Source organism: Ursus maritimus, unplaced genomic scaffold (genome assembly GCF_017311325.1).
Source record: "Ursus maritimus isolate PB19 unplaced genomic scaffold, ASM1731132v1 scaffold_11, whole genome shotgun sequence".
NCBI classification, from domain to species: domain Eukaryota; kingdom Metazoa; phylum Chordata; class Mammalia; order Carnivora; family Ursidae; genus Ursus; species Ursus maritimus.
The window spans coordinates 52,855,181-52,879,423 of record NW_024423453.1 but is presented as its reverse complement, the minus strand read 5'-3'; the positions used below and the strand labels follow the sequence as shown (position 1 = coordinate 52,879,423).

Genomic DNA, 24,243 nt, shown 5'->3' with positions numbered 1-24,243 from the left:
TCTTATCAAATTACTAATGGAATCAGACTGACTCAGTAAGAGTCAAATTAGGCAAAGGTTCTGCAGCTGACATAGTCTCAACTGATGCAAAACAATTCTCATTCATTAAGGTATTAGTGAATTTTCCTCTTGGAATTGGTAGCAGCTTGTTAGGTCATCTGCAAAGATTGGATGGTCCTTTTCCAGAAGTCAGTCTAGCCCAAATGCTCCACCACACACAAGCAAAAGCGTGACTAACTCATAAATCTGGCCCCTAATATCATAGAGATAGCCACATCCAAAGACCTCCATATAGAGCGACGTCGCCTCAATAAAAAATATTTCTAGGCTACAGAAAGGTATTATAGGGGCCCACGGGAAATTGGGAAAATCTCCAGAAATATTTTTGTAGAATTCCCAAAGATACAGTGAGATGTACAGTGTATTCCTTTATTTTATGACACGTGCTGAGCCCTGAAAGTCTATATCTGAATAATGCAGAATATGGAGATTTCTAGCCACCAGGAACCGGTGCTACAGAACTGCCTCCCCCCTCACCCCACGAAGACACTTAGCTTCCCAAAACATCCTTCAACTTCACAATGGTAACAGGACAGCTAGCAAAGCTGATGTATGGAGCCATATGAAAGTCTGATTTCTGCTGAAACACTGCCCTCTTTTGGGGGACTTTAAATTATTTTTCTTAAGTGTTTGCACTAAAACTTTACAGGCATTTTAGTACTCAAACATTTAAACCTTACTCATTCCATGATTATATTTCTATGATTTCAAGGCTACTAATCTAGGCTTTACAAAAAACCAAAAAAGAGCAAATAACCGTGAGCTTTAGACTGAAACACTAATGCATTTCCCACAAGGCAAACTAAGAGATTAAGAAGTCCCATTCAAAAGTAATAAAATTGAATTCTCGTTTTAGGCTATGGAAAGAATAACTATGTGTTTCTGGAACACCCAAGCAAGCCTAATCTACCTAGCTGGCCACCAGCCAGGCTGCCATATGCAGCCTCACACGAACATCTGTAGAGGTGCTTTTATTGAAAATACAGGCGCTGGCTAAAGGACAAGGCCATTCAGAGTCACCACATATATTCACAAAGGACAAGAAAATAAAATGATAGCATTTAATGCAGAAATAAAATTTAGTCGGAGTGACCATTAAAAGTAAGAGATTGAAAGGGACTGATGCGATTTGAGCGGCTGGGAGATAAGATTTAGAGCTCCCTGGTCCCAGCCATCCTTCGCCTTTTCCTGCCTTCAGTGAGAACTGTCATTTGGTTTCCCACAAGATATTGGAAGGATTGGAGGCCACTGGGAAGCATGGCAGAGGGGAATACAAACCTCAGCCTTCTGATTCAAAAGATCTTTTCTGTTCCATGAGCCCTCAAAAGCTGCAAGCAAGTACACTGTTTGTGGATGGAGAATTATGTAACATTTGTAGGTGGTTTTGTTTTCTAAATATCCCATATATGAAGCTATAAATCGCAACTACGTAACTTAGCAAAACTCCAGGATATGATAAATCAAATAAACATGACATAAGCATATTGGCCTATTGCTGGATGCCTCTATGCCTGGAACTTTGTTTCTGTTTTCTTGGTTTGTTTTTGTTGTGTTTTGGTTTTAATGTTTTAATATTTTAAAATATTTTAAAAGTACCCCAAATTTAATAATCAGTGTGTCTCTCAGAACCGAGACAGGATGAAGTCAGGAGTAAAACAGATCCTTGTCCTTATTCATTCAGAACTTTATCTCTTTTCTAATAAGACTTTCTCCCCCTCCACCCCAAGTATCTTTCAACCAGGGTTTCTTTCTACTTTGAAGCTATTAACACACAGTCAGATCTCGTAACACACACACACACACACACACACACACACACACACATACACAAAGCACATGTATTCGTTTCCTATTGCTGCTGTAGCAAATTACCAGAAATTTAGGGACTTAAATGACGCACATTTATTCTCCTAGAGCTATGGTGGTTACAAGTCTAAACTGGGCAAGCAAGGATGGACCTTCCAGAGGGAGGTAAGGATCTGTTTTCCTGCATTTTGTCCATCTTCTCGAGGCTGCCCTCATTCCTTGGCTCTTGTCCCTTTGCTCCATCTTCAAAACCAACAGTCTAGCATCTTCTCTCCTCTCTGACCTCCTGCTTCCTTCCTGTGACCACATCAAGCTCACCCAGATAATCCAGGATAATCTCTCCATTTCAAGATCTTTACTTTAACCACAGTTTCTTATGCCACATAAGGTAATATGTGCTTAGGTTCTAGGGATCAGGACATGGACATCTTTGCGGAGATGAGGAACATTATTCTGTCTACTATGAAAAGTAAGAGCTAAATGTTTTCACCCTCTGTGATTTTAGGGACATGATTACAGACACTTATGACTCCATGATTTCAAATTCTTTTACCCTGACCCTCTTAACTAACTGAGTCCTGCAGGGCAAGTCCAGCCCTCACGCTGGTTTTGTAATTAAACTTTTATTGGAACACAGTCACGTGCATTTATTTGTGTATTGTCTGTGGATGCTTTCATACTCAAACAGTAGAACTAAACTGTAGCAACATAGCCCACATAGTCTTTAAAGTCCATAATATTGCCTATTTGGCCCTTTAAAGAAAGCTTTCTGACAAGCAAAAGTTAGTTTATGTTTTTAATTGCTAGGATTGAGTTTCAAATTCAAAAGGCTACACAAAAACTTGACCATGGTTGAATTATCCAATAAAATGGTATATAATTTTTATTAATCATTGTCATAATTATAATTACTATTTGGATATCATAAATCAATGTTTACTGACTTTTAATAAGCTATTATGCCAAATACTTTATATGCAAGTTCATTTAATGCGCACAAAAAATTTCTGAGTATTAGCTCCAATTTCCAAAGGAAGAAATTGAGATTTAAAAGGATTTTAATTTTTCAAGATAACATGCTTAGTTAGGTTTAGACACAAGTCACTTTAAGTTCAAAATATATGTTCCTGGGGCGCCTGGGTGGCTCAGTAGGTTAAGCATCTGCCTTAAGCTCACATCATGATCCTAGGGTCCTTGAATTGAGTCCCACGTCAGGTGCCCTGCTCAGCGGGCAGCCCGCTTCTCCCTCTGCCCCTCCCCCTTGCTCGTGCGTGCTCTGCCTCTCTCAAATAAATAAAGAAATAAAAATCTTTTAAAAAACACACAAAAACCCCAAAATATATGTTCCTAATCCCTCCATATGTCTCTGTTGGGTATTCATTTTACTTAATCACTATAACTTTGTCTTATTAATATTTTCCATTTAAATTACTGTGTATGTGCACATGCACAGCCATTATGGATGCAGGATGCTAAAATAAAAAAATCAGATAAAATGTAGAGAGAGAATCTTGGGCTCGAATGTATTTAGACTCCTACCAGCTTTATAAACTCTCCAACTTACCTAAACTGCCTGGGACAGCTTCCTTATCTGTAAGTGTCATTTGTGATACCAACTTGAGATAATATGCATGATACCACTTTGAAGCCATTAGGCACTATACACACATTAGTTTTTAGTGCTGTTTAGTCGAAGCACAGTTTTGTGAGGTATGAGATGTGCCCAGTCAAGCTGCATTTTATTATTTGAAGAACTCTCTCAAGAAATGGAAAACTTGAGAACATATATATTTTTATTTGTGGAATTACGTATGAGAGAGTGCCTATCTGAGAATGGATCCCTTTTAAAGGACACTCCCAGGCTCTCTGGATCCCAGCTCTCTAGCTTATCACAGTTATATGAAGATAGTATTCCAAGGTTTAATAAAGATCAGAGCATGCATCAGAAAAGTATATGAAAGAATATACAAAAAAATCTTCAAGATTTTAAAAATTTCAGTCTTAAAGTAGATAAGATTAGTCGGCAGTTACATTAACAAGCAGGGAGACAATGACAGTAGACATAAGCTACAACATTGAAATGGTAAGAATTAAAAAATACAGAACTGAAATATCACTTAAAGTTGGCAGCTAATGTTATGACACACTTTCCAGTGATCCTAACTCTTAGAGTGTATTGAGAGTCAGATTTTATATGAACCCATGATTAATGGGATAAGAAAGTGGGAATCAGTATTATGTTTCAATTTAGAAACTTTGGGGTTCACAGTGATGTGTGTTTTAACAAGCCTTCCAGGTAATTTTGATGCATGCTAATATTTGAGAAAGCCTACAGCTTAGGCTGTAATCACTTCCCACAAAGATCACAAAATCAAATACCCAAAGATCAATATTTGCCTAAAGCTTTTGTTTTCATTCTGAGAATTTCCTTCTTAGGATACTAGCAAGCATGACCACTGTTGAAAGACACGCTTTCTGTCCTGAACTTCAAGTGGAATATTTGCATGAAAATTAAAGCTTGCAATTTGTGAAGGAACAGACTGTCCTAGAGTTGGAAGGGGAGTTCAATAAGCCGAAAAACATAAAACTAAAGAACAATAAAATATTGGGGTATATCAGTAGTTTTACTTTCCCATGGACATAGACTTCTGGAACTAGTGGCATTTCTACCCCAACAACAAGGAAAACCCATGTAAACTTTAAAAATCACAACTTTGCTGAACACATCAAAGAGCTGAATCTTTCAAAATCCAAGTATTTTGAAATGCACTGAATCTCAGCCCCCTCTAAGGAGAGATGGGACACAAGCACCTTTCACCAGTGGCAGGCCATGGAAGGAAGAGATGCTGGGCGCCATACAATGAGGTAAGAAGTACTCAGCTATAATTTTTAATAAACTGGTAGAGGTCAGGTGTGGACTAGAGTAAGAGTACAGAATCCCCTGGGAGCTGCAGCCACAGGGGGTGTTAACACCCACTTGCAGGCTCTTCTCCCTGGATCCCAATCTCCTGCTCATGAGAAAAATCGTGGGCAGAGCAGGAGAAAGTCGCATACCTTCTTCAGTGTTACAGGCTTGGAGGAGCGAAGTGGTCACTCTTGTGAGAAAAATATGAAGCCCTCATTCAACCTTTCTCTAGAAAACAAACCTTAAGCTCCTGGAAGAGGGAAAGAAAACCCTGTCACTGCCAGGGCAAAGATACAGATGCCAGGCAAAAGGCAAAACAACAACAACAACAATACCCCACAATAAACCACGTCTGCCTCTGGAGAAGGACTGGTCACAGGTTCCTACAGCAAGAACAGTAGAGGTCTGCTACCACCATAGAAGGGACAAGAAACTCATGGAAGACCAACCAGAAATATAAGATGGAGTTTGGATGCCACAGAGGAAAGACACAGGACCACTGAGAAAGAACATCTCTGAGACCTAAACCATCAGGGCCTAAGGTGGAAGCTGTACCAGGACAATAGTGAACACCTTGTCCTTGCCACCGGAGCAACAAGCACCAAGTAAGAAGAAACTGCAGTCTTCCACTGGTGAGGGCAAAGTGTGGAGAGGAAAATAGCTCATGGTGGAGATGAACAGGGAAGCTAAAGATAAAGTAAACATTGTGAAATGTCACTGAAATCCCAGCCTCCAATTTAAGAAAAAGGAATTCAAGGCCAATGGTGCACTGAAGGTCATCATAGGAACAAGAAGACCCAAACTCAGCTTTATTAACTAGATATTTCCTCAACAATGTCCACTCCCATACACACACATGTGCTAACAGCCTCAGAAGAGATGTGTCCACTTCCAGACATAAAGTCTCCACTGTTACCCACATAATGTTGGGTATTTAATAAAAAATTACATAACATGCAAAAGGCAAGGAAAATGAAAAAAACATACTACTAAAACAGAAAATTATAAATAGAACAGACTCAGACATAACCCCTATGTTTAAACTATGAGATGGAATTTAAAGTGATTATGATTGGGGCACCCAGCTGGCTGAGTCAGTTAAGTGTCCGACTCTTGATTTCAGCTCAGGTCATGATCTCGGGGTTGTGAGATCAAGCCCCATGTCAGGCTCTGCGCTGGGCATGGAACCTGCCTGAGATTCTCTCTCTCCCTCTCTTTCTGACCCCACCCCTGTTCACATACTCTCTCTTTAAAAAATAAAATAAAATCAAGTAACTATGATTATTATGCTAAAGATGATAGTAAAGGACCACTTTCTTATACTGTACAAAAAAAATAAATCTAAAATGGTTAAAGACCTAAGTGTGAGACAGAAATCCATGCAAATCCTAGAGGAGAACACAGGCAGCAACCTCTTTGACCTTGGCCACAGCAACTTCTGGCTAGACATGTCTCCAGAGGCAAGGAAAACAAAAGCAAAAATGAACTATTGGGACTTCATCAGGATAAAAATTTTGCACAGCAAAGGAAATAATCAACAAAACTAAGAGGCAACCTATGGAATGGGAAAAGATACTTGCAAATGACAACAGATAAAGGGCTAGTATCCAAAATCTATAAACAACTTATCAAACTCAACATCCAAAAAATAAAAAATCCAGTCAAGAAATGGGCAGAAGACATGAAAACATACTTCCCCAAAGAAGACATACAAATAGCTAACAGACACATGAAAAAATGCTCCACATCACTCATCACCAGGTAAATACAAATCAAAACCACAGTGAGATACCATCTCACACTGGTCCGAATGGCTAAAATTAACAACAAATGTTAGCAAGGATGCTGAGAAAGGGGAACCCTCGTACACTGTTGGTGGGAATGCAAACTGGTGCAGCTATTCTGGAGAACAGTATGGAGGTTTCTCAAAAAGTTAAAAAATAGAACTCTAAGATCCAGCAATTACACTACTAGGTATTTATTCAAAGGACCCAAGCATAGTGATTTGAAGGGGCACCCGCACAACAATGTTTATAGCAGCACTGTCCACAATAGCCAAAATATGGAAAGAGCTCAGATGCCCATCGATGGATGAATGGATAAAGATGTGGTATTCATATACAGTGGAATATAACTGAGCCATTAAAAAGAATGAAATCTTGCCATTTGCAATGATGTGGACAGAACTAAAGAGTATTATGCTAAGCAAAATAAATCAGAAAAAGGTAAATACCATATGATTTCACCTGTATGTGCGATTTAAGAAACAAAACTGATGAACATAGGGGAAGGGAAGGAAAAATAAGATAAAAACCAAGAGAGAGAGGCAAACCATAAGAGACTTAACTACAGGAAACAAACTGAGGGTTGCTGGAGGGGAGGTGGGTGGGGGATGGGGTAACGGTGATGGGCATTAAGGAGGGCATTTGATGTAATGAGCACTGGGTGTTATATGCAACTGATGAATCACTAAATTCTACCCTTGAAACTAATAATGCACTATATATTAACTAACTTGAATTAAAAAAATAAAATAAAATAAATTCTAGTAAAAATACAGACAACATGCAAACAGATGGGAAATTTCAGCAAAGAGATGATGTTATGGACTGAATTGTGTACTTCCAAAATTCATACATTGAATCCCTAACCCACAGTGTGAATGTATTTGGGGATAGGGCTGTTAGGGAGGTAATTAAAATTAAATGAGGTCATACAGGTGACCGGTCCCATAGGGCTCATGTCCTTGTAAGAAGATGAGGAGACACCAGAACTTACTCTGTCTGTGAACACACAGAAGAATGGCCATGTGAGTATATAAAAACAAAGTAGCCATTTATAAGCCAGGAAATGAGGCATTAACAGACACCAACCCTGAGAGCACCTTGATCTTGAACTTCTAGCCTCTAAAACTGTAAGAAAATATATATATATTTTTTGTTTTAGCCACTCAATCTATGGTATTTTGTTACGGCAACCCAAGCAAACTAATAAACATGAAAGCTATCATAATGAGTCATTAAAATGCTAGAAATGAAAAAACATGGTAAGAGGGATAAAGAATGTGTTAACAAGTTCATCAGGAGACTCAAGACAGCCAAAGAAACAATCACTGAACTTGAAGATAGGTCTACAGAAATTTATGTAAACTTAGACTCAAGAAGAGTGACAGAAAATTAACAGAGTATCCAAGAGTTACGGTATAATATAAAACAATCTGGCATATGTGTAATTTGAATCCCAGAAGGGAAAGAGAGACAATAATAAAAAAGAATTTTGTGAAGAAATAATGGCAGAGAATTTTCAGAAATTCCTAACAAACATCATAATACAGATGCAAGAAATTCAGAGAATTTTGAGAAGAATAAATCCCACAAAATTCTAAACACACACACCTAGATACAATATATTCAAACTTCTGATAAAAAAAATGTTGAAAATAGCAATAGGAAAAAAAAAGGAATAAATATAGGATTTATAAGAGGCTTATGAGAAACCATGAAAGCCAGAAAATAATGGCATCAGTGTTTAAAGTATAGACAAGAAAATAAAATTGTCATCCTACAATTTTATACCCAATAAAAATATCCTTAAAAATTGATACTACACAGACATACCCTACACAAAATATAAAAGGAATCTGTCTTCAGGCAGAAGGAATGTAGTAGCAGACAAAATGTGGATCTACAAAAAACAATGTCCTCAGAAAATCTGGTTTTCCAAATTCTTTACCTAACTGCACTGCTGAAAAGAACACAGCCCATTAGCTTTAGAATGGTCCTCTCAATCAGGACCTTGGACAGGACTGGCAAATAATCACGTTCCCACAATACTGTCATCTTACCATCTAGCATCTTTCCAGAGAGTGGCTGAAATAAATTGATGTCTCTGTTTGGAAAGTCATTTATGGATATTTTACAAATACAGTGATTGCAAAAAACCTCCATAAGATGGCTATGAATGTCTTGGTAACTTTCTCTAATTTTTTTATAATAATGCCACATATAAGTAATGCTTCTCCCCTGCCCCACCAAATTCACGGAAAAGAAAGGTTAACAAAAAAGTTTTAAAATTAACCTAATGGCTGGACTGGTCCAGTAAGCTACCATATGTAGAATGGTAGTCTCCTTCTCAAGACAATGTCTTGTCCTTTATTATGGTGCCACTAGACTGTCCTGAGCCTGGCTGGCTGGCATTCCCTCCTGCTTTTGACAATAGCATGTTATGGGAAATTGTTAAAATTTCTATATTCTTATGATTATTTCCTTACATTAGACTCTTCAAGTGCTCTGCAGCCTGTAATGAAGCTTAATACATATTACCAGATGATCAGGACAGAATGCAAGACAAAGAACACAGGAGGAAGGACAAACATTACATTCGTCTTTGAATTTAGGGGAAGTCTAAGGATACCAGTATCCATCTAAGGAAGGCAGCTATGTTATGTAAAAATGACTTGTCGTTACAAGACAACACTGTTTTATTAAAAATACATACATTTTGTATATGAGGTATATAGAATTGACACAACCAGTACTATGTTGTGTTTATGCGAATAGTTATTTTATTTCTTTCTTGCTGAATTTCAGATGATTTTTTGTTCCTTCCTTTATTTTCCCCACTTGGAAACATTATGACCAATAACATGTTAGGAAGTAGAGCCTACTGTTTTGCAGTAACTTTGATAATTCCTTTTAAAGCATCTAGGATAAGAATACCATATGAGAACTACATGGCTGCCATTACTGTCATCTTGATCTAGGAAATCAAGGATTTGTTTAGTGTAAGTAGGAAAGCATAAGAAAGAAAATCTTTTCCAGCTGCCCGCTAATTCAATTCAATTATATAAACATTCATTTTATTTCCATGTGCTGGCCACGAAAGACTAGGGCAGTTAGCTTAACAGAAAGAAGAAGGACGAGCTCACTTACTAATTTGATTCGGTGGCCAGGAGTGGTACTGATTTCCCATGTGCATTCCTTCCTGCTTGGGTACTTGTCTGGCCAGTTGGGGCTGGTGATGAGGCCATTTGGACTGTGGATCTTCTGTTCACACTCAGCTGTGCCAATAACAATAATATCAATCAGTGTGGAAATCTAGCCCAGGATTGGTTTAGCAAGAAAGTAGCCTATTTGCCCCCTGTGCTGCTGAAAGATTTTCATGAATACTAACTAATCACCCCTCCAGTCTCTGTTATCACAGTCATCTGCTTTGGCAAACATGTTGCTGATCATAATCAGGCAATGCTTGTTTTCGTTCCCACACGAAATTGTTTACAATGAATTAGATAAATTCCTAAAAGAAAATGGACTAGTTTAAATTGCTGGATCTGAAAGCTCAGATTTTAACAGAGCAACATATATTGATAATCAAGGATATCAACACTTGGCATGTGCAAAATATATAAAGCAATGCCACCAATGATAATCAATGGACTATGCCATTTTCAATTCATATTTTTCCATTAGCAGAAACATCATTTACAGCTAATTAACATCATAAGCCATTTTATGGATCATGTATTTACATTTTCTCTCACCCTTAAAGTAAACACTTGAATACCTAAACCATAATTTTAGCTGTTAAAGTAAATTAACCCTAATTTTATCAAAGTAAAACGCAGCACTAAGGGGAAAAATAAGTGAACAGCTACTAGCCATGGAAACAGTTTCTAAAGTAATATTGAAGGCTATTTCATTCAATTAACATGAAATTTCTTTTAGGTTTTTCACAATTAAAATTACCTTAACTTAAAGGAGGCTATTCCACATTATACATATACAATTTCAAAAATGTTTAATGTAAAAAACATATTTAATATCCTCAGGCTCTGTCCATTGCCTGTAACTTATGAAGCAGCACGCTGCCCATCCTAGTTTAGACTGGGAATTATTTGCTGTGTATTATGTATCCCATTCTACAACACAACTAATTCTCTGAAATGTTCCAAGAAATCTCTTTGGGGCGATTCTGTACTATATGGACAAGACACCTGTTACACTGCAGGATTATGCAATAAGGGTATGATGCCCAACATAAATGTGGTGCTGTTGCATTCCTTACTACTAGAGCTTTCTCTGAACTGTGATAGGTTTCCATAGGGAGATTTGAATTCCCAACATAGGAATACAAAAAAAGAGAAGAAATTCAGCTCCTTTCAAACAACATAGGATCATGTAGCAAGTCTTAGAATCCAGATCCTAATGGTTTTCTAAGTTCCATTATCCCTGTCCTTGCTTTGCCATATGAAATATGGAGTCTCCAGGATCTGGAAATAGCCTATAGAGCAAAGCCAAGAGGCTCACTACTGAACTGTAGAAGGTGTCCATACCATAGCAGAGGTAAAAGAATATCCTAAACCTTTACTGGCAGTAAAAATGAGCCTTATTAGGGATAATCTATCGAAAAGCAAGTTTCTTATGAAATCCTTTCTTGAAAATATGTACTGTTATAAACAGAGAATTAAGATACCTAACTTATATTTGTTACTTGTGAGTCACAGGATATATGCATACTCTACAAAATTTGTCTCATTTTTCTCTGAATTATCTTCTATAGCTGCAAGATAACTGGACTATTCCCAGCCTGTTGATTTAACAGAATACTGTACTAAGTTTCAAATATCAGAGTCCTCATGGGTTTATCCTCCTATAAGAAAGTAAAAACAAAAACAAAAAATACCCTGCTTGCATATGATTCTGAGCAATATCATTGGCTCAATGAAAAAATAGAAAAGAAAAAATAACAAAACCCTGACATGTGACAATATTTGAAAGGAACCGAATGGAACAAGGGTCACTTCAGGATATTGTGTACTATTCCAATGTTCATACGAAGAGTTGCTATCTAACTGTGATTCTAGCCACAGACCTACCAATCTACGCATGCTAATAACTGAAGTTATAAAATCTGCCATAGTAATTTTTTCAAAATGGGCACAAATCCAATTTAAGTAGAAAATTCAGAAGCAGATCCTCAAAGGATGAAATAAGAACTGAGTATTTCTTGTTCCCATCTACCTCAAACTGGCTAAGGAGATAAAGATAACTGTTTTTATGAAGTCAGAATATTATAAGGCCTCAGGGCCAAAAACTGAGAGTCTACTATTGTGCTATTAGAATGCTCCTTTTTTTTTTTTTTCTGGCCAAACCCATGACTTAGAACTTTAAATGGCACAGTGTCTACCATTTTCAAATGTCTTTCCTCTGGTAGGCATTTGAATTTGATACTCTTGGTATTTAAAGTGCCATCACTCGTGTAGCACATATATGAGATATTCTGGGGAGGGAAATTAAACCAAATGCAAAACATTTAGCAGAAGTCAAGTTTAAATATGGAGACTGTTATAGGGTCTGTTCTACAAGAACCTAGGGATAACGTGGTGCTTTTCTGGCTGCCAGATGGCATCATAGCCACTTTGATGTCTGTTACACAAAGTTATTCTAATGCCACCCATGTGTGAAGTGCAGAAACTTTAGGTACTATGAGGTTTCCAATTGTATGCCTTGGATCTCTGAACACCGCACATATTTTTTTTTTGACATTTGAATAGTCAACAACGATATAACTCATTGATATGGAAGCAGTGCTTTACCCAAGCTACATGAAAGTCTAGATGTTGTCGAGAAAAGAACACTCCTTCATACCTTCCTTGCAGTCATGTTTATTTTCATGCAGCACAAATCCATTACGGCACTGACACATGTAGCTTCCCATTGTGTTGACACACTCATGTTGACACCCGCCATTATCCTTAGAGCATTCGTCTTTGTCTAGCAAAAAGATAACCCCACAGTTTAGTAAGTAGCTTTAGAAACAAAGGGTGTCAAAAGACAGTCTTATAGTTGTGGTTAACACTGGCAAAGGGTAAACTAAGTCACAGCTTTCTTTGCATGAAACAAAACCCCCCAAATTTATAGTGTCTTAGTTTTACCCACTCCTTGTTTAGCTTGGCGCCTTGTACCATGAATTGAGTTTCTAAGACTACCGGCTCTAGGATGACAACGTGTAGCCTCTTTCACTCCTGTGCTGGGGTAGGAGTTCTGAGTAGGAGACAGGAAATGAATGGATCTTTTTCCAACTAATCCTACACATTTATTGCCAATTTTTAAAAATAAATTTTAAATTGTGAGTAGTTTGAATAAATGCAAGAACTGGCATTTAAGTACAGGGAAATCCTTCAATATATTAGCCATGGTGTAGAGACAGAGGCTAAACAAGGTTCCAAAATCTGTGTATAATCACTTTTTAAAAAATCACTCAGTATGACTACTGCAGTTGATTTTTTTGTTGTTGTTGTTAACTTTGCTGTTATGGTTAGCACTAATGAATCTGAACACTTCATAACTGTCCAAGACAGAAAAAGGCATCATTAGATTATCCTAAAGAAGTAACTTAATTTATATATTTGAAACAAATCTACTCCAGCAGTTTATTAATAAGTAATTCCCTGAAAAGGCTTTTAGTGTGCTAGAAGTAAAGGTTAGAATAGGAAATATGAGCTTTAAGAAATAGCCAATAAATTCACTACAGGGAAAAAAGCCAAACTAGATTAGCAGCAGTCAATCCAGGGAGAGGCATCAGCCACCGTACTGTGTCACTCAGCTGTCATTCCATGGCTGGCTTGTCCATTAAAGTCAAAACTGGCAGATTGCTCCTGACACACATAGATGATGACACATCACTCAGACTTTCATCACTCCCACAGCATAGAGAACAAAAAGGACACATGACAGTCATCAGAGGTTGGCTGAATTCAAAATTTATACTGTCAACTGATTTTTCCAGTAACAATTTGTGAGCTCACAGTGGCACACAGCTAAATCGCTAAATAGCTAAAGCTATTTTTGCTTTTTTTGCCTTTTTATCAAATCAATATTCACTCTATGGAGATGGGTTCAGGAAAAGCATTTTTATAGAAGAATCTGATAGTAATTTTTAAGGATGCATCTATTTTTCCACTTTTGGAGATTGATTACATGACAGAGGACATACATGCTTCTGGGATATATTTGTGTATTGGCAATATCAGAATACTCCAAATGCATACAGGCAGTCCCAAAGTTCGAAAGAATCAGAACCAATACATCTGTGATTTATGTATACCTTTAACACTTCCATTACACTTTTATTACTTACTACGTAGCCTAAGCAAGATAAAAGTAGAAGAAGGAAAACTATTCTCTAAAAGAGCATCAACATGCATAAGAAATCAGAATACAGGGGCGCCTGGGTGGCACAGAGCTTAAGCGTCTGCCTTTGGCTCGGGGCGTGATCCTGGCGTTGTGGGATCGAGCCCCACATCAGGCTCCTCCACTGTGAGCCTGCTTCTTCCTCTCCCACTCCCCCTGCTTGTGTTCCCTCTCTCGCTGGCTGTCTCTATCTCTGTTGAATAAATAAATAAAATCTTAAAAAAAAAATTCAGAATACAGAAGTAGCCTTGTAAAATTAATTTGAGGGAAATTTATAATCATTTCAAAGCCCTGTTCCTTTAATTGTGTCAACAGTGAGAATATAGAAAATTAATAGTATATGAGTTATGAATGACTTATGCAGAATGGGTGGATGGTAGGCCATACTTCTTACCCTGGTGGTGTCAGCCACTGGTATTTTCCAATTCAGACAGTCAAGCAGTAAATGATTTAAATTTATTAATTTATTAATTCATTAAATTTGTTAATGTAACTTTCCAGAGACACTTTAGTTAAGATGCTTCAGAAAAAAATATATTCTCATGAGTGGATATAGAAATACACTTTCTTTGTTAAATGGCAATAACCAATTAAAAATTTCTCTTCCAGAATTACTTACACTGAAATAGTTACATATTTCCTATGAAAATGTTTATATAATGAATGTTTGATGATCTTAAAATAACACCTGAGAGACTGAACTTTAGTTATACTATAGGTCAACCAGACTTCTGAGAGTTCATTGGAAATCTAACAACTGTAAGCCAATTAGTTTAGAGAAAATGAGTTCACATTTGCAATTGACTGGTAAACAGATTAAGTGCTCAGGGAACCAAAGGTGGCAGGGACTGCCGGGATCATCCTTGTATCTGGACCTGTTTGGATTGCCATTCATGAGCAATGCAAAAATGTTAAAATACAAACATGAACCCAAGTTATTATTCCATGCATTCTTAAGTCCATAGTTATTTTATAATCAAAACAATTCCAGAACATAAAATATTTCTAACACTTAAACGTCATTCTAGTGGAAATCTCAAGCCACTAGGTTATATTTCTAGGAAGAATTATTTTCTTTAGATTTGACAGAATGTATTATGATAGAATAATATTAGAACATAATATTACCATAATAGCTGTGGTAATGGTAACTAAAGAGAAATAAAGTTGAAAGTGAAAATGATTACATTGCATAGTAGTTTTTTGTAGCCAATTATTCATTTTTCTGTTGTTTGGGAAAAATAATTAATAATTTTAAAATAATCTTTAGAGGAAAAAGAAGGGGGTAGAAAAAGAAGGCGATTTTATACAATCATTATTGTCTAAGTATCCACAGTACTTTCTTCCCCATTGATTGGTGTTTCCTGCCTTCATCCCCACATCTGACGGTGCCTAATATAATCAATGTCACATGAAAATTAAGAGTAATCACAATACACTTGTGACTATGTATATTCTATACATATATTAATATGTATATTCTATACATATATTCTGTGTATAGAATATGTATATTCTATACATATATTCTGTGCATAGAATATGTATATTCTATACATATATTAAACTAGAGTTTAGCTAAAATTCAAAACTGGACTAATGCAAACAGCAACTAAAAGCAGCAGAGGAAAGTTATCATGCCCAGCAAAGTAACATATAAAACTGTGCCTGCATATGTCAAATAATCATATGAAAAGAGAAAATTTCAGTAAACAGTGGAACACTTAAAATTATGCACACAATTTACATCATGCAGACAAAGAAAGCTATTTATTTCAATTAATATTTTAAGTCATCTAGGAAGCAGTGAATACAGTGTGGTTATTTTAAAAATATTTGTTTTATTTTATTTTTTTAGATACTTGTTTTAATAGAAGTAAATAAACTATTCTAATTAAAGTGAATGTGATTTCTAAAGATTTGTTGATGAAAAATAGCAACATCACAAAAGACAAAGTCCACAAATATATTCTGGACTTCTCATGAATGAAAGTCATCAAACTAGAGAAAAAAGCTATTAGCAAACATGATTATGTTTTCATTTTCTTTCCCTTTTTCTCTTAGGACCTATAAACTACAAATATTTTGAACAATGAAAATCCAAAAGAGAGAACAGAGGATGATGCAGTTTTAAAGATTTCTTAGAATGTCTGCATAATAAATTTAATATTTGAGAATTCTATCAATAACTCACTTGAAATTTTCCAGTATTTTCATACTGTAGGCACAAAAATTTTAAAATAATTTTTATTAGTTAGAGAAACAAATGTTTTGCTGAGTAGAAATAAAACATTTATTTTCTGCAGATGGAAATTAGCCTCCTTCTTTGGAATGGACATATCTGCTTTCCATTGCTTCATGTTAGATAAAGGAAAGGTCCATTATTAGGAAAGAAGGAGGTGGCATTTTCCCATCAGAGGCCTGCAGAGTATCTCTGAGACTATCAGAAGCCATCAGTCTATGAATAATACATACTGGATGGAACTGAAGTGGCAACCTGTATCAAATTCTTGCAAGATTCAAAAATAAAAATTTTCTCTTTGCAGAAAGCTTCCTTGTCTGTAGGGAAAAAAAAGCAAAGGGTCCATGCACCAGACCAGAAACATATACGAGCAGATATACTCACATGAAATGACAAAAGATAAAATAAACAGATCTACTCCCACTCCTGCATACACACACATACACACACATACACTCCCGTGCGTGTGTGCGCATATACGTGGCACATGCAAGTTTCAACACAAACCTAACAATAAATAATCATCTTCAAAACAGCACTAACAAACTAATATTACACTGTACGTTAACTAACTGGAATTTAAATAAAAACTCAAGGAAAAAAACCGGCACTAATAAACTCTACTCGGAGCTACAACAAAGACAATTTGCTCCTTTCAAAACACGGAAATATTTCAATATCATTGTAATAATGAAAACTTGTCAAAATCATAGGAAAGTTTTAATTGTTTAATTATTTGAAATCGATTACATTAACATTTACAGTTTTCTTGGGATAATATGGGGTTGGGCAAGCGTTCCACTAGAGAGATGGTGTACAGGAGGAAAGATGTGAGGAAGTAACTGCACACAGCGGAAGACGGTGAGATGAAATCACTTGAATTACAGGTAGGGAAATCACACAGATCATTTTATCTGACTCCTACATTTGTTACAGACAGAAATAAACTGGGAGTCAGGAAAGCTGGGTTCTCTTCCATTTTTGCCACTGAGCAAGTCGCTAGGTCCTCCAGTCCTAGATCGGTGAGAGACGCCGCTCCTAAATGAGGTTTATTCTCCAAATTCGCTAATATTCACCCTAATTAATTCTTACCAATCCATGGTTGCCTAAAGAAGAGCGAATGTTCAACTCTCATTGCCGAAGTCATGTGTTATATTCTTTTCAAATAAGGAATGTTAGAATTAATGTTTTTTAAAAAATCATCTTTGCCAAATATTGCCATTTTTACATGCATAAAACCCTACTAATATTTCCTTTAATTTTGACCCATTTAAATAACTTTGTCCTGAGTAGAATACAGTTAACCTTGCTTAACCACCTAAAATAAATAATACCGGTGCAGATTCTCATACTTGTGTTCAAATGCACAATCGTACAAAATTGTTTGGTTTCACTATCATGTAAAATAAGTGATTAGTGTTAATAGAAAAACAAACCTCATTCAGTCCAAAAAAATAACAGTAATATATTATTGGACTAGACTATCTTCTAGAAAATGCTTGTGTTGTTTCTAGTGTAGCTAAACACCTGAATAGACACACAATTTTATATCAGTCCAAATAGCTTTACTTTGATTGTCCTAATTTCCATATTTGCTTTCATATTACTTCATTATATTGTTTTTTAAAGATATCCTAAAATCAGTACAGTATATGACACTTTGATTTTTGTAGTGGGGCTTGTGGACTTCCTCCTGTATAATACAATAACTTCTAAATGTTCAAGCTATAGCATTTTTCATGTCTAATGAAAGATTTTATTATGATACTGTTAAGATTTTAAATCAGAATTTATTGTGATGGTTTCTTACTTTTATAAATACTGAAGTGACAGAATTCAACATTATTTTGTTAATAAGTTCTCTTAGAGTCATCCTTCCAATTCCATTTCTTAGGTCCATAAAGTGCTTATTTAAAATGAGAAGCTACGTACAAAAATAACTACAATCTCTATATGATTATTTTATTAAATATTTGTATTTGGAAATGATGCTATAAATGTTTTATTTCACTGTACACATTAAAACTCTAAATATATTTTCATGTGTCTTTTTCCTTGATGTATCACTAAGCTGCAAGAATTACTTTTTGAATAACTTCCCAAATAATATGGAATCACCTATAATCAAATATTGTTTCTTCTTTTTATTGAATCCTTGGTAATTGTTCCTGGTACAAGACTATGGAAAAATAGCTGAACATGTTATATTCCTTATCATGTTTTCACAAATTCACAACCACTTCTGAAATCTTTAGAACACAGATTACAAACAGAAGCATTTAAGCCTCAATCTTCCTGAGATATCTCTTGATTAACAAATACACTGTAGTAACACATCTATTCAACTGCCTATAATAAGATAATATTATTAAATAATTATAAAGTTAAAATTATTACATTTAACTCAACTCAAAATACTTGTGTTAGGATTATTAACCTCTATTAATATTTATTAACTAATTAATAGAAGAGATGACTTTAAAAGTTTCTTCACTCTCAAAGATCAAAGTCTATTAGGCAATGTTTACAAATCTAGCAATATTTGGGGTAACAGAAATATGATATGTGTTTTTCTTCTAAGGTTATTTTAGAGGCACCGGGGTGGCTCAGTCAGTTAAGTGTCCCACTCTTGATTTCGGCTCAAGTCCTAGTCTCGGGGTCATGAGATGGAGGCCTAGCATCAGGCTCTGTGCTGAGCATGGAGCCTGCTTAAGAGTCTCTCTCTCCCTTTCCCTCCCACCCACCCACCCCCGCTCACACACTGTCTCTCTCAAAAATTAATTAATTAATTACAGTTCTTTTTTTTAATTTAAATTGAAAACTGAGAGAAATTGGAGAAAAGCTATAATGCACCATCTTCCCACCTTAGCGCACATTCTCGGTATTTTTATATAGCTACTTTCAGGTTTGTTCCCACCATGTGCTTAGCTGTATGTGGTGTGCAGATAGTTTCATACCTAGATTTCTATTAATGTTTTATCATATACAACTTTTTATATCACAGAATCATTAAACCATCTTTACGGTGTAGGAAAGTCCACAAAGTGTATTTGTTATAATTTATTTACCATTTTCCTCCTGTCATACCATTAGGTTGTTTCCAATTTCTATCACTATAATAGTATATTGAAATCTTTCTTCCAGATTTTGAAACATTTCTTTATAAATGTGTCTCAAGAATAAGATTTCTGAGGCACCTAGAATAGTCATTGTAATGACTCTTGATTCCTATGCTAAATTTCTTTCTAAAGAGTTTGTCACAATAAACCCAGCAATGTATTTTGTCAAATCCCCCAAGAGTAAATTTTAACAAACAAAAAAATTCTTCAATTGTTTGTGAAATACAATATCCCCATGATTTACATGTCTACTTTCTAATAAATATAACAAATTATTTGACTTTGAACACATAATTATATATTATTACACTTAAAGCATTTTAGATCTCCAAAATAACATTTTCAATGGGAATAGAGCCTATCTATTAAAATAGGTGATCTTTTGTAATTATAATTTTGTATGATGATCATAAGGACATCAGGTAAACTGAGTCTGAATTTGTTGCCATCTCTTGATAGTACCACACCAGCTCTTTATTACAATGTTTTTACCTTCCCTTTCCTGAGCAAACATATTCCCCACTAACAGAAACTCCTAGGAAATTAAACGTAAAAGAGATCTAATACTTATCTAGAACCACAGTATTTTAAATATGAATCTGACAAACTGCTGATATTTTTCAATGCATCAAAAAGAAACCACTGGAAGTTTACACTTAATGATAACTATCTTGGACTTTACAAAACATTCATCTAATAAAGAAGTGAAAAGTAGATCTGTTGTTTTTCAGGTCACAAATAGGTTCAGTGAAACACTTAACATGCTATTTCAAAGGGCATGATCAGCTCTTAGATAAACCAAGACAAACGGGGGTTTAAATGCTTTATGACACTAAGCAGTTTACTTAACTCCTCAGCTGCTTCATCTGTCAAGTGAATATAATAATGAGGATATTACAGCTTTATTTTGATTATTAAAGAGATGATGCATGCCTGCATAATAAATTCTCAAAATGGCAGCTATCGTAGGCGCACTTAGGGTTTAAATTCCCCCTTGAACCTCATTGTTCCATTTACTTAACTACCCACACTCCGTCCTCAGATAATGTCACAAAGCACAGCTACACAGAGATAGGAATAAAGAATATGTACTTGGACGTGCTGAAGAACAGCATCTTTTTTATGTGTGTTCATATCTATATCGTAAGAACCAAAGTAGCCGCTTTATATTTCAGTAGTATCGCTCTAAAGACACAATCTATCTTTACAATTGGAAAGTTTATTCCTAACCAACAAGATCAGATAGTGAATTTTAAATATTCTGGGTAGCTTTAAATTTATTCATACTTTGCCACTATATATGTAGCATATATCTTTTAAAAAAGTAAATATTAAATAAAATCTATGACTATGGTAAAGTAAAAAGGATCCATAACATAATTAATACTATGACAAAATTCATTCATTCATTTTATAATTTCAATTTTTAAAATAAATATTTAGGTGGTTCTAAAAAAAGAACCCTTATCTCTAACCACTAGGTCACCTACAATCTGTAAAACACATGATATTTATAAAATAGTAGAGTCTAAGAATGTCTTGCTTTCATCAAAATAGGATATTAAAATGCTACTTTGAATAACCTAAGTCTTAAATTAATGCCTGAGAAGAATTTTTAAAAGGCAATTAAATCTGGGGGAAAGAAGGCAAAGAGAAGAAGAGAGCCAAGATCCCTTGTATTTTGAATGTACTTCTGTGTATAACTTGGACCTCAATGGAGCTTGTGAACCATTAACTTCAATTACACTGAAAACCCCAAACAAACCCTGGGCACTGTAAATCTCATTAATTTTAAACACATGGGGTTTGGAATAAATGGACTTTGAATTAACTCAATCCAAATTACCTAATATTAAAATATAATTGGAATTCAGTTGCTTTAAATTGCTTGCCAGTTTGAAAAGCAGATTGCTATACTAAGGTTTATTATAATTTTGTCTATTTTTGAAGTTTCAGAATAATATCTTTGTAAGTAAGGTATGGTTCCAAATTGGGAAAATAAAGGAACTTCACTGTTGTTTCATGTATTTCCTTGAAGTTGGGGGAAGTTTTACCAAATTTCAGCTCTAGACAAGGGAAATTTTACTATGAGTTGGTTAAACTAAATATTAAATCCCAAACAGAAGTATGAACTGCTTAATGTACCTGATATTTTATTATTTTAGTAAAATTGTAATTTCCATATTTGTAGGTTTCATACTATAATCCTTTCTATAGTGATGAGGCAAATTACGATTTTAATATCAGCTTAACAATAAATGAAAATATAATCATAAGAGGAATAAGAAATATTTGCTAGATAATAAGAATAAAAAATATGTTGCTAAAATCAGATCAAATAATCCCCCCAAAAAGATAAATCATTTTTAAACAGTCTGCCACTTTTTGTAAGTCTGGTATCATTATCCCTATGCACTTAGAAAGTCACTGAATGAAAATATTATTGTAATAGCTTTGTGTTATTTGTACTAGCCTTTACAATATTTATTAAGTGTTTGAGAGCTACATTTCATCAGGCCCCCAATTATTAATATTCTAATTATAAGTAAAAAAAATTGTTAAACCTAGGATAAATGTGCATACATTCTATGTCCCTCCAAGTTTCATTTGCAGAAAACTATGAAGAGTAGATAACAATGAAAGCCAATCCACCTTCAAAGTCCATGATACCCACATGCAGCACGTGAATACTGATACCTGAAAAGAAATGTGCTTTGAAGCCTTTCTTGGATACAGTATTGTCAGATCTGAATTCAATTCTCATATTGTTGAACTGAGATGTGATCACTTCAGGCACTTCGGCGCCACAAAATTTGCCATGCAACTTAGACTCAGAGGACAGGCCACTCCAAATCTCCACATAATCGTATTTGCAAACCTAGAAAAGACATGGTTATGACAGTCACCAGATTTTAAAGTATCAGATGACTGACATTGATTTTTGAAAAAATTATCATGTTTTTCCCCTCTTTACTCTTCTGGTAGTCAACTGGAATTAATAGGTAAAGAAAAAAAATTAGGAAAAAGTCCAAATATGAGGCAGACGGCATGAAAAATAGATTAGAGAATTTTGCTCTGAATATCTCCAAGAGACGTATATACCAATGTGTACTCGTTTACATGTATTTACAGCATATATCTTTTCCAAAAAATAGAGTTTAGGAGAACTGAGATGCATATTTGTTGAGACGATGGTGCTGATGGTTACAAGAAGAGTATTTGCTGACTTAAAAAAAAATGTTTAAATTTTCACTAGGAACTGTGAAAGAACTTGCCGTGTACTGTCTTATTTAATGCTGACAAGAGTGACATGAAATTGATACATTAGTTCTATGAAACGACCATTAACAATGGAAATATTCCTTTTTACGGTAAAGATGAGAAAACTGAGGTTCAGAAATTTCTAAGTAACTTGTCCAAAATTATACTTATCATATGTGGCAGTTCAGTGAAAATAGCACAGAGTTTGGCTTGGTCCGGTGCTGCCTCCCATAAACACTATGTTCGAATCAGAAGAGCACCCTTAGGAAATTTCAAAGGAGACAGACACTGAGGGATACAGTAAAAAGGATACTTCGCCTTTCAAACCTATCAAACAAATTGATAGCTCTTAATTTCTTGGAGTTGCCAGGCACTATAAAATAACTCTGGAGCTATGCTGCTGGATTGCTAACAAAAACTCTATGTGGTGGAATGAAGAGGGGAATTTACACTACAATGAAGTAGACTCATTTTGATTTATATGTAATTCACTAACAACACCAAAATGGAAGAAGCTAAGTGAATACCAGGTATTCTTAAGCAATTTTATGGCCTCTAACATATGTTTCCATAATACACTTCTCCAACGTTCCAACAGGGCACATTCTAAAGAATACATCTTGCATGAATGACCTTATTACATAAATGTGTAATTAGCAAGGTTTAACAATGCATATGATTGAACCCTGGGGCAGGATCTGTACTTTGCAGTATGTCAACTCAAATTACTGGTTCTTGTGATATTAATGAGGTGATAAATAAGCAAAATTTTGCTAGGAAAAATTTTTAAAAAGTCTTCTACCTGTTTCATTATAGGTACAACATCCATTTAGAGAGGGCTCTGACATAGGGCAAGAGAATGTTACTGAGGTTAAAGTTGTTTGACATCATCTTTCCTTTTGGATATCAATATAATAAATAAAACAGTGAAGTTTCAACTTAACCCAGTAATCTATAAGTCAAGGTTGTGCTCATGCCTTTATTTTAAGTAACTAAGACATCAACGCACAAAAATACACAGAATTTCGTAACAGCCTTTCACATAGTAACATCATTCTAACCTAAGAAACTTGGGATATGTCAGAGAGTTTGTCAATCCTCCCAGGAATAAAGACCACCACCATGGGAAAATGCTTTCAGAATACAATGACCCATTTATTTAAAACCATCTACCCTCCTTCCTCCTGAATATAAACTTCCAGCCTTCCTGGTAACATCTGTCAACTAATGTATCAAAATGTCATATCCGTTACAGCTGCTCGCTTTAGGGAAAATGGAGAGAGTAGAAGTCATTCAACACCAAGTCATGTCAAATCACAGAACTGGTAGGGAGATAACCATATTCAAAAAGGGTTGCTCCTATGAAAACTTTTCTAAAAATGCTATATAAATATTTTCTTCATTTCAATATTACTCTAAATCTCAGGTAATTATTAAAGGAAAATTGTGTTGCATTTGGACAAAGTATGTGAGAAATATAAATTGCAGTTTTTGCCATCATAAAACTTAACACATGATATAATAAGGAGGATCTCAAAAGGTCCACTGAACTTTAAAATTGTATAATTCTCTGAAATATATAAGTTCATCACATTTTAGACTTTAATTTCCTTTAAGGAAACACAAAAGTCAGCAACTTCTTTTTACCTCAAAGCCATT

General features: G+C 35.2%; 1 protein-coding gene across 1 annotated transcript in view; it reads right to left on the bottom strand.

Annotated features, from left to right (window-relative positions):
- Nucleotides 1-24,243, bottom strand: part of TLL1 (tolloid like 1) — a 136,954-nt gene that overhangs the window by 15,296 nt on the left and 97,415 nt on the right. The window contains exons 16-18 of the mRNA XM_040625543.1: nt 22,021-22,201; nt 12,418-12,543; nt 9,703-9,830 (exon numbers count right to left, since the gene is read on the bottom strand). Coding sequence (XP_040481477.1) covers nt 9,703-9,830; nt 12,418-12,543; nt 22,021-22,201 — 435 coding nt within the window. The remainder of the gene's footprint in view (nt 1-9,702; nt 9,831-12,417; nt 12,544-22,020; nt 22,202-24,243) is intronic.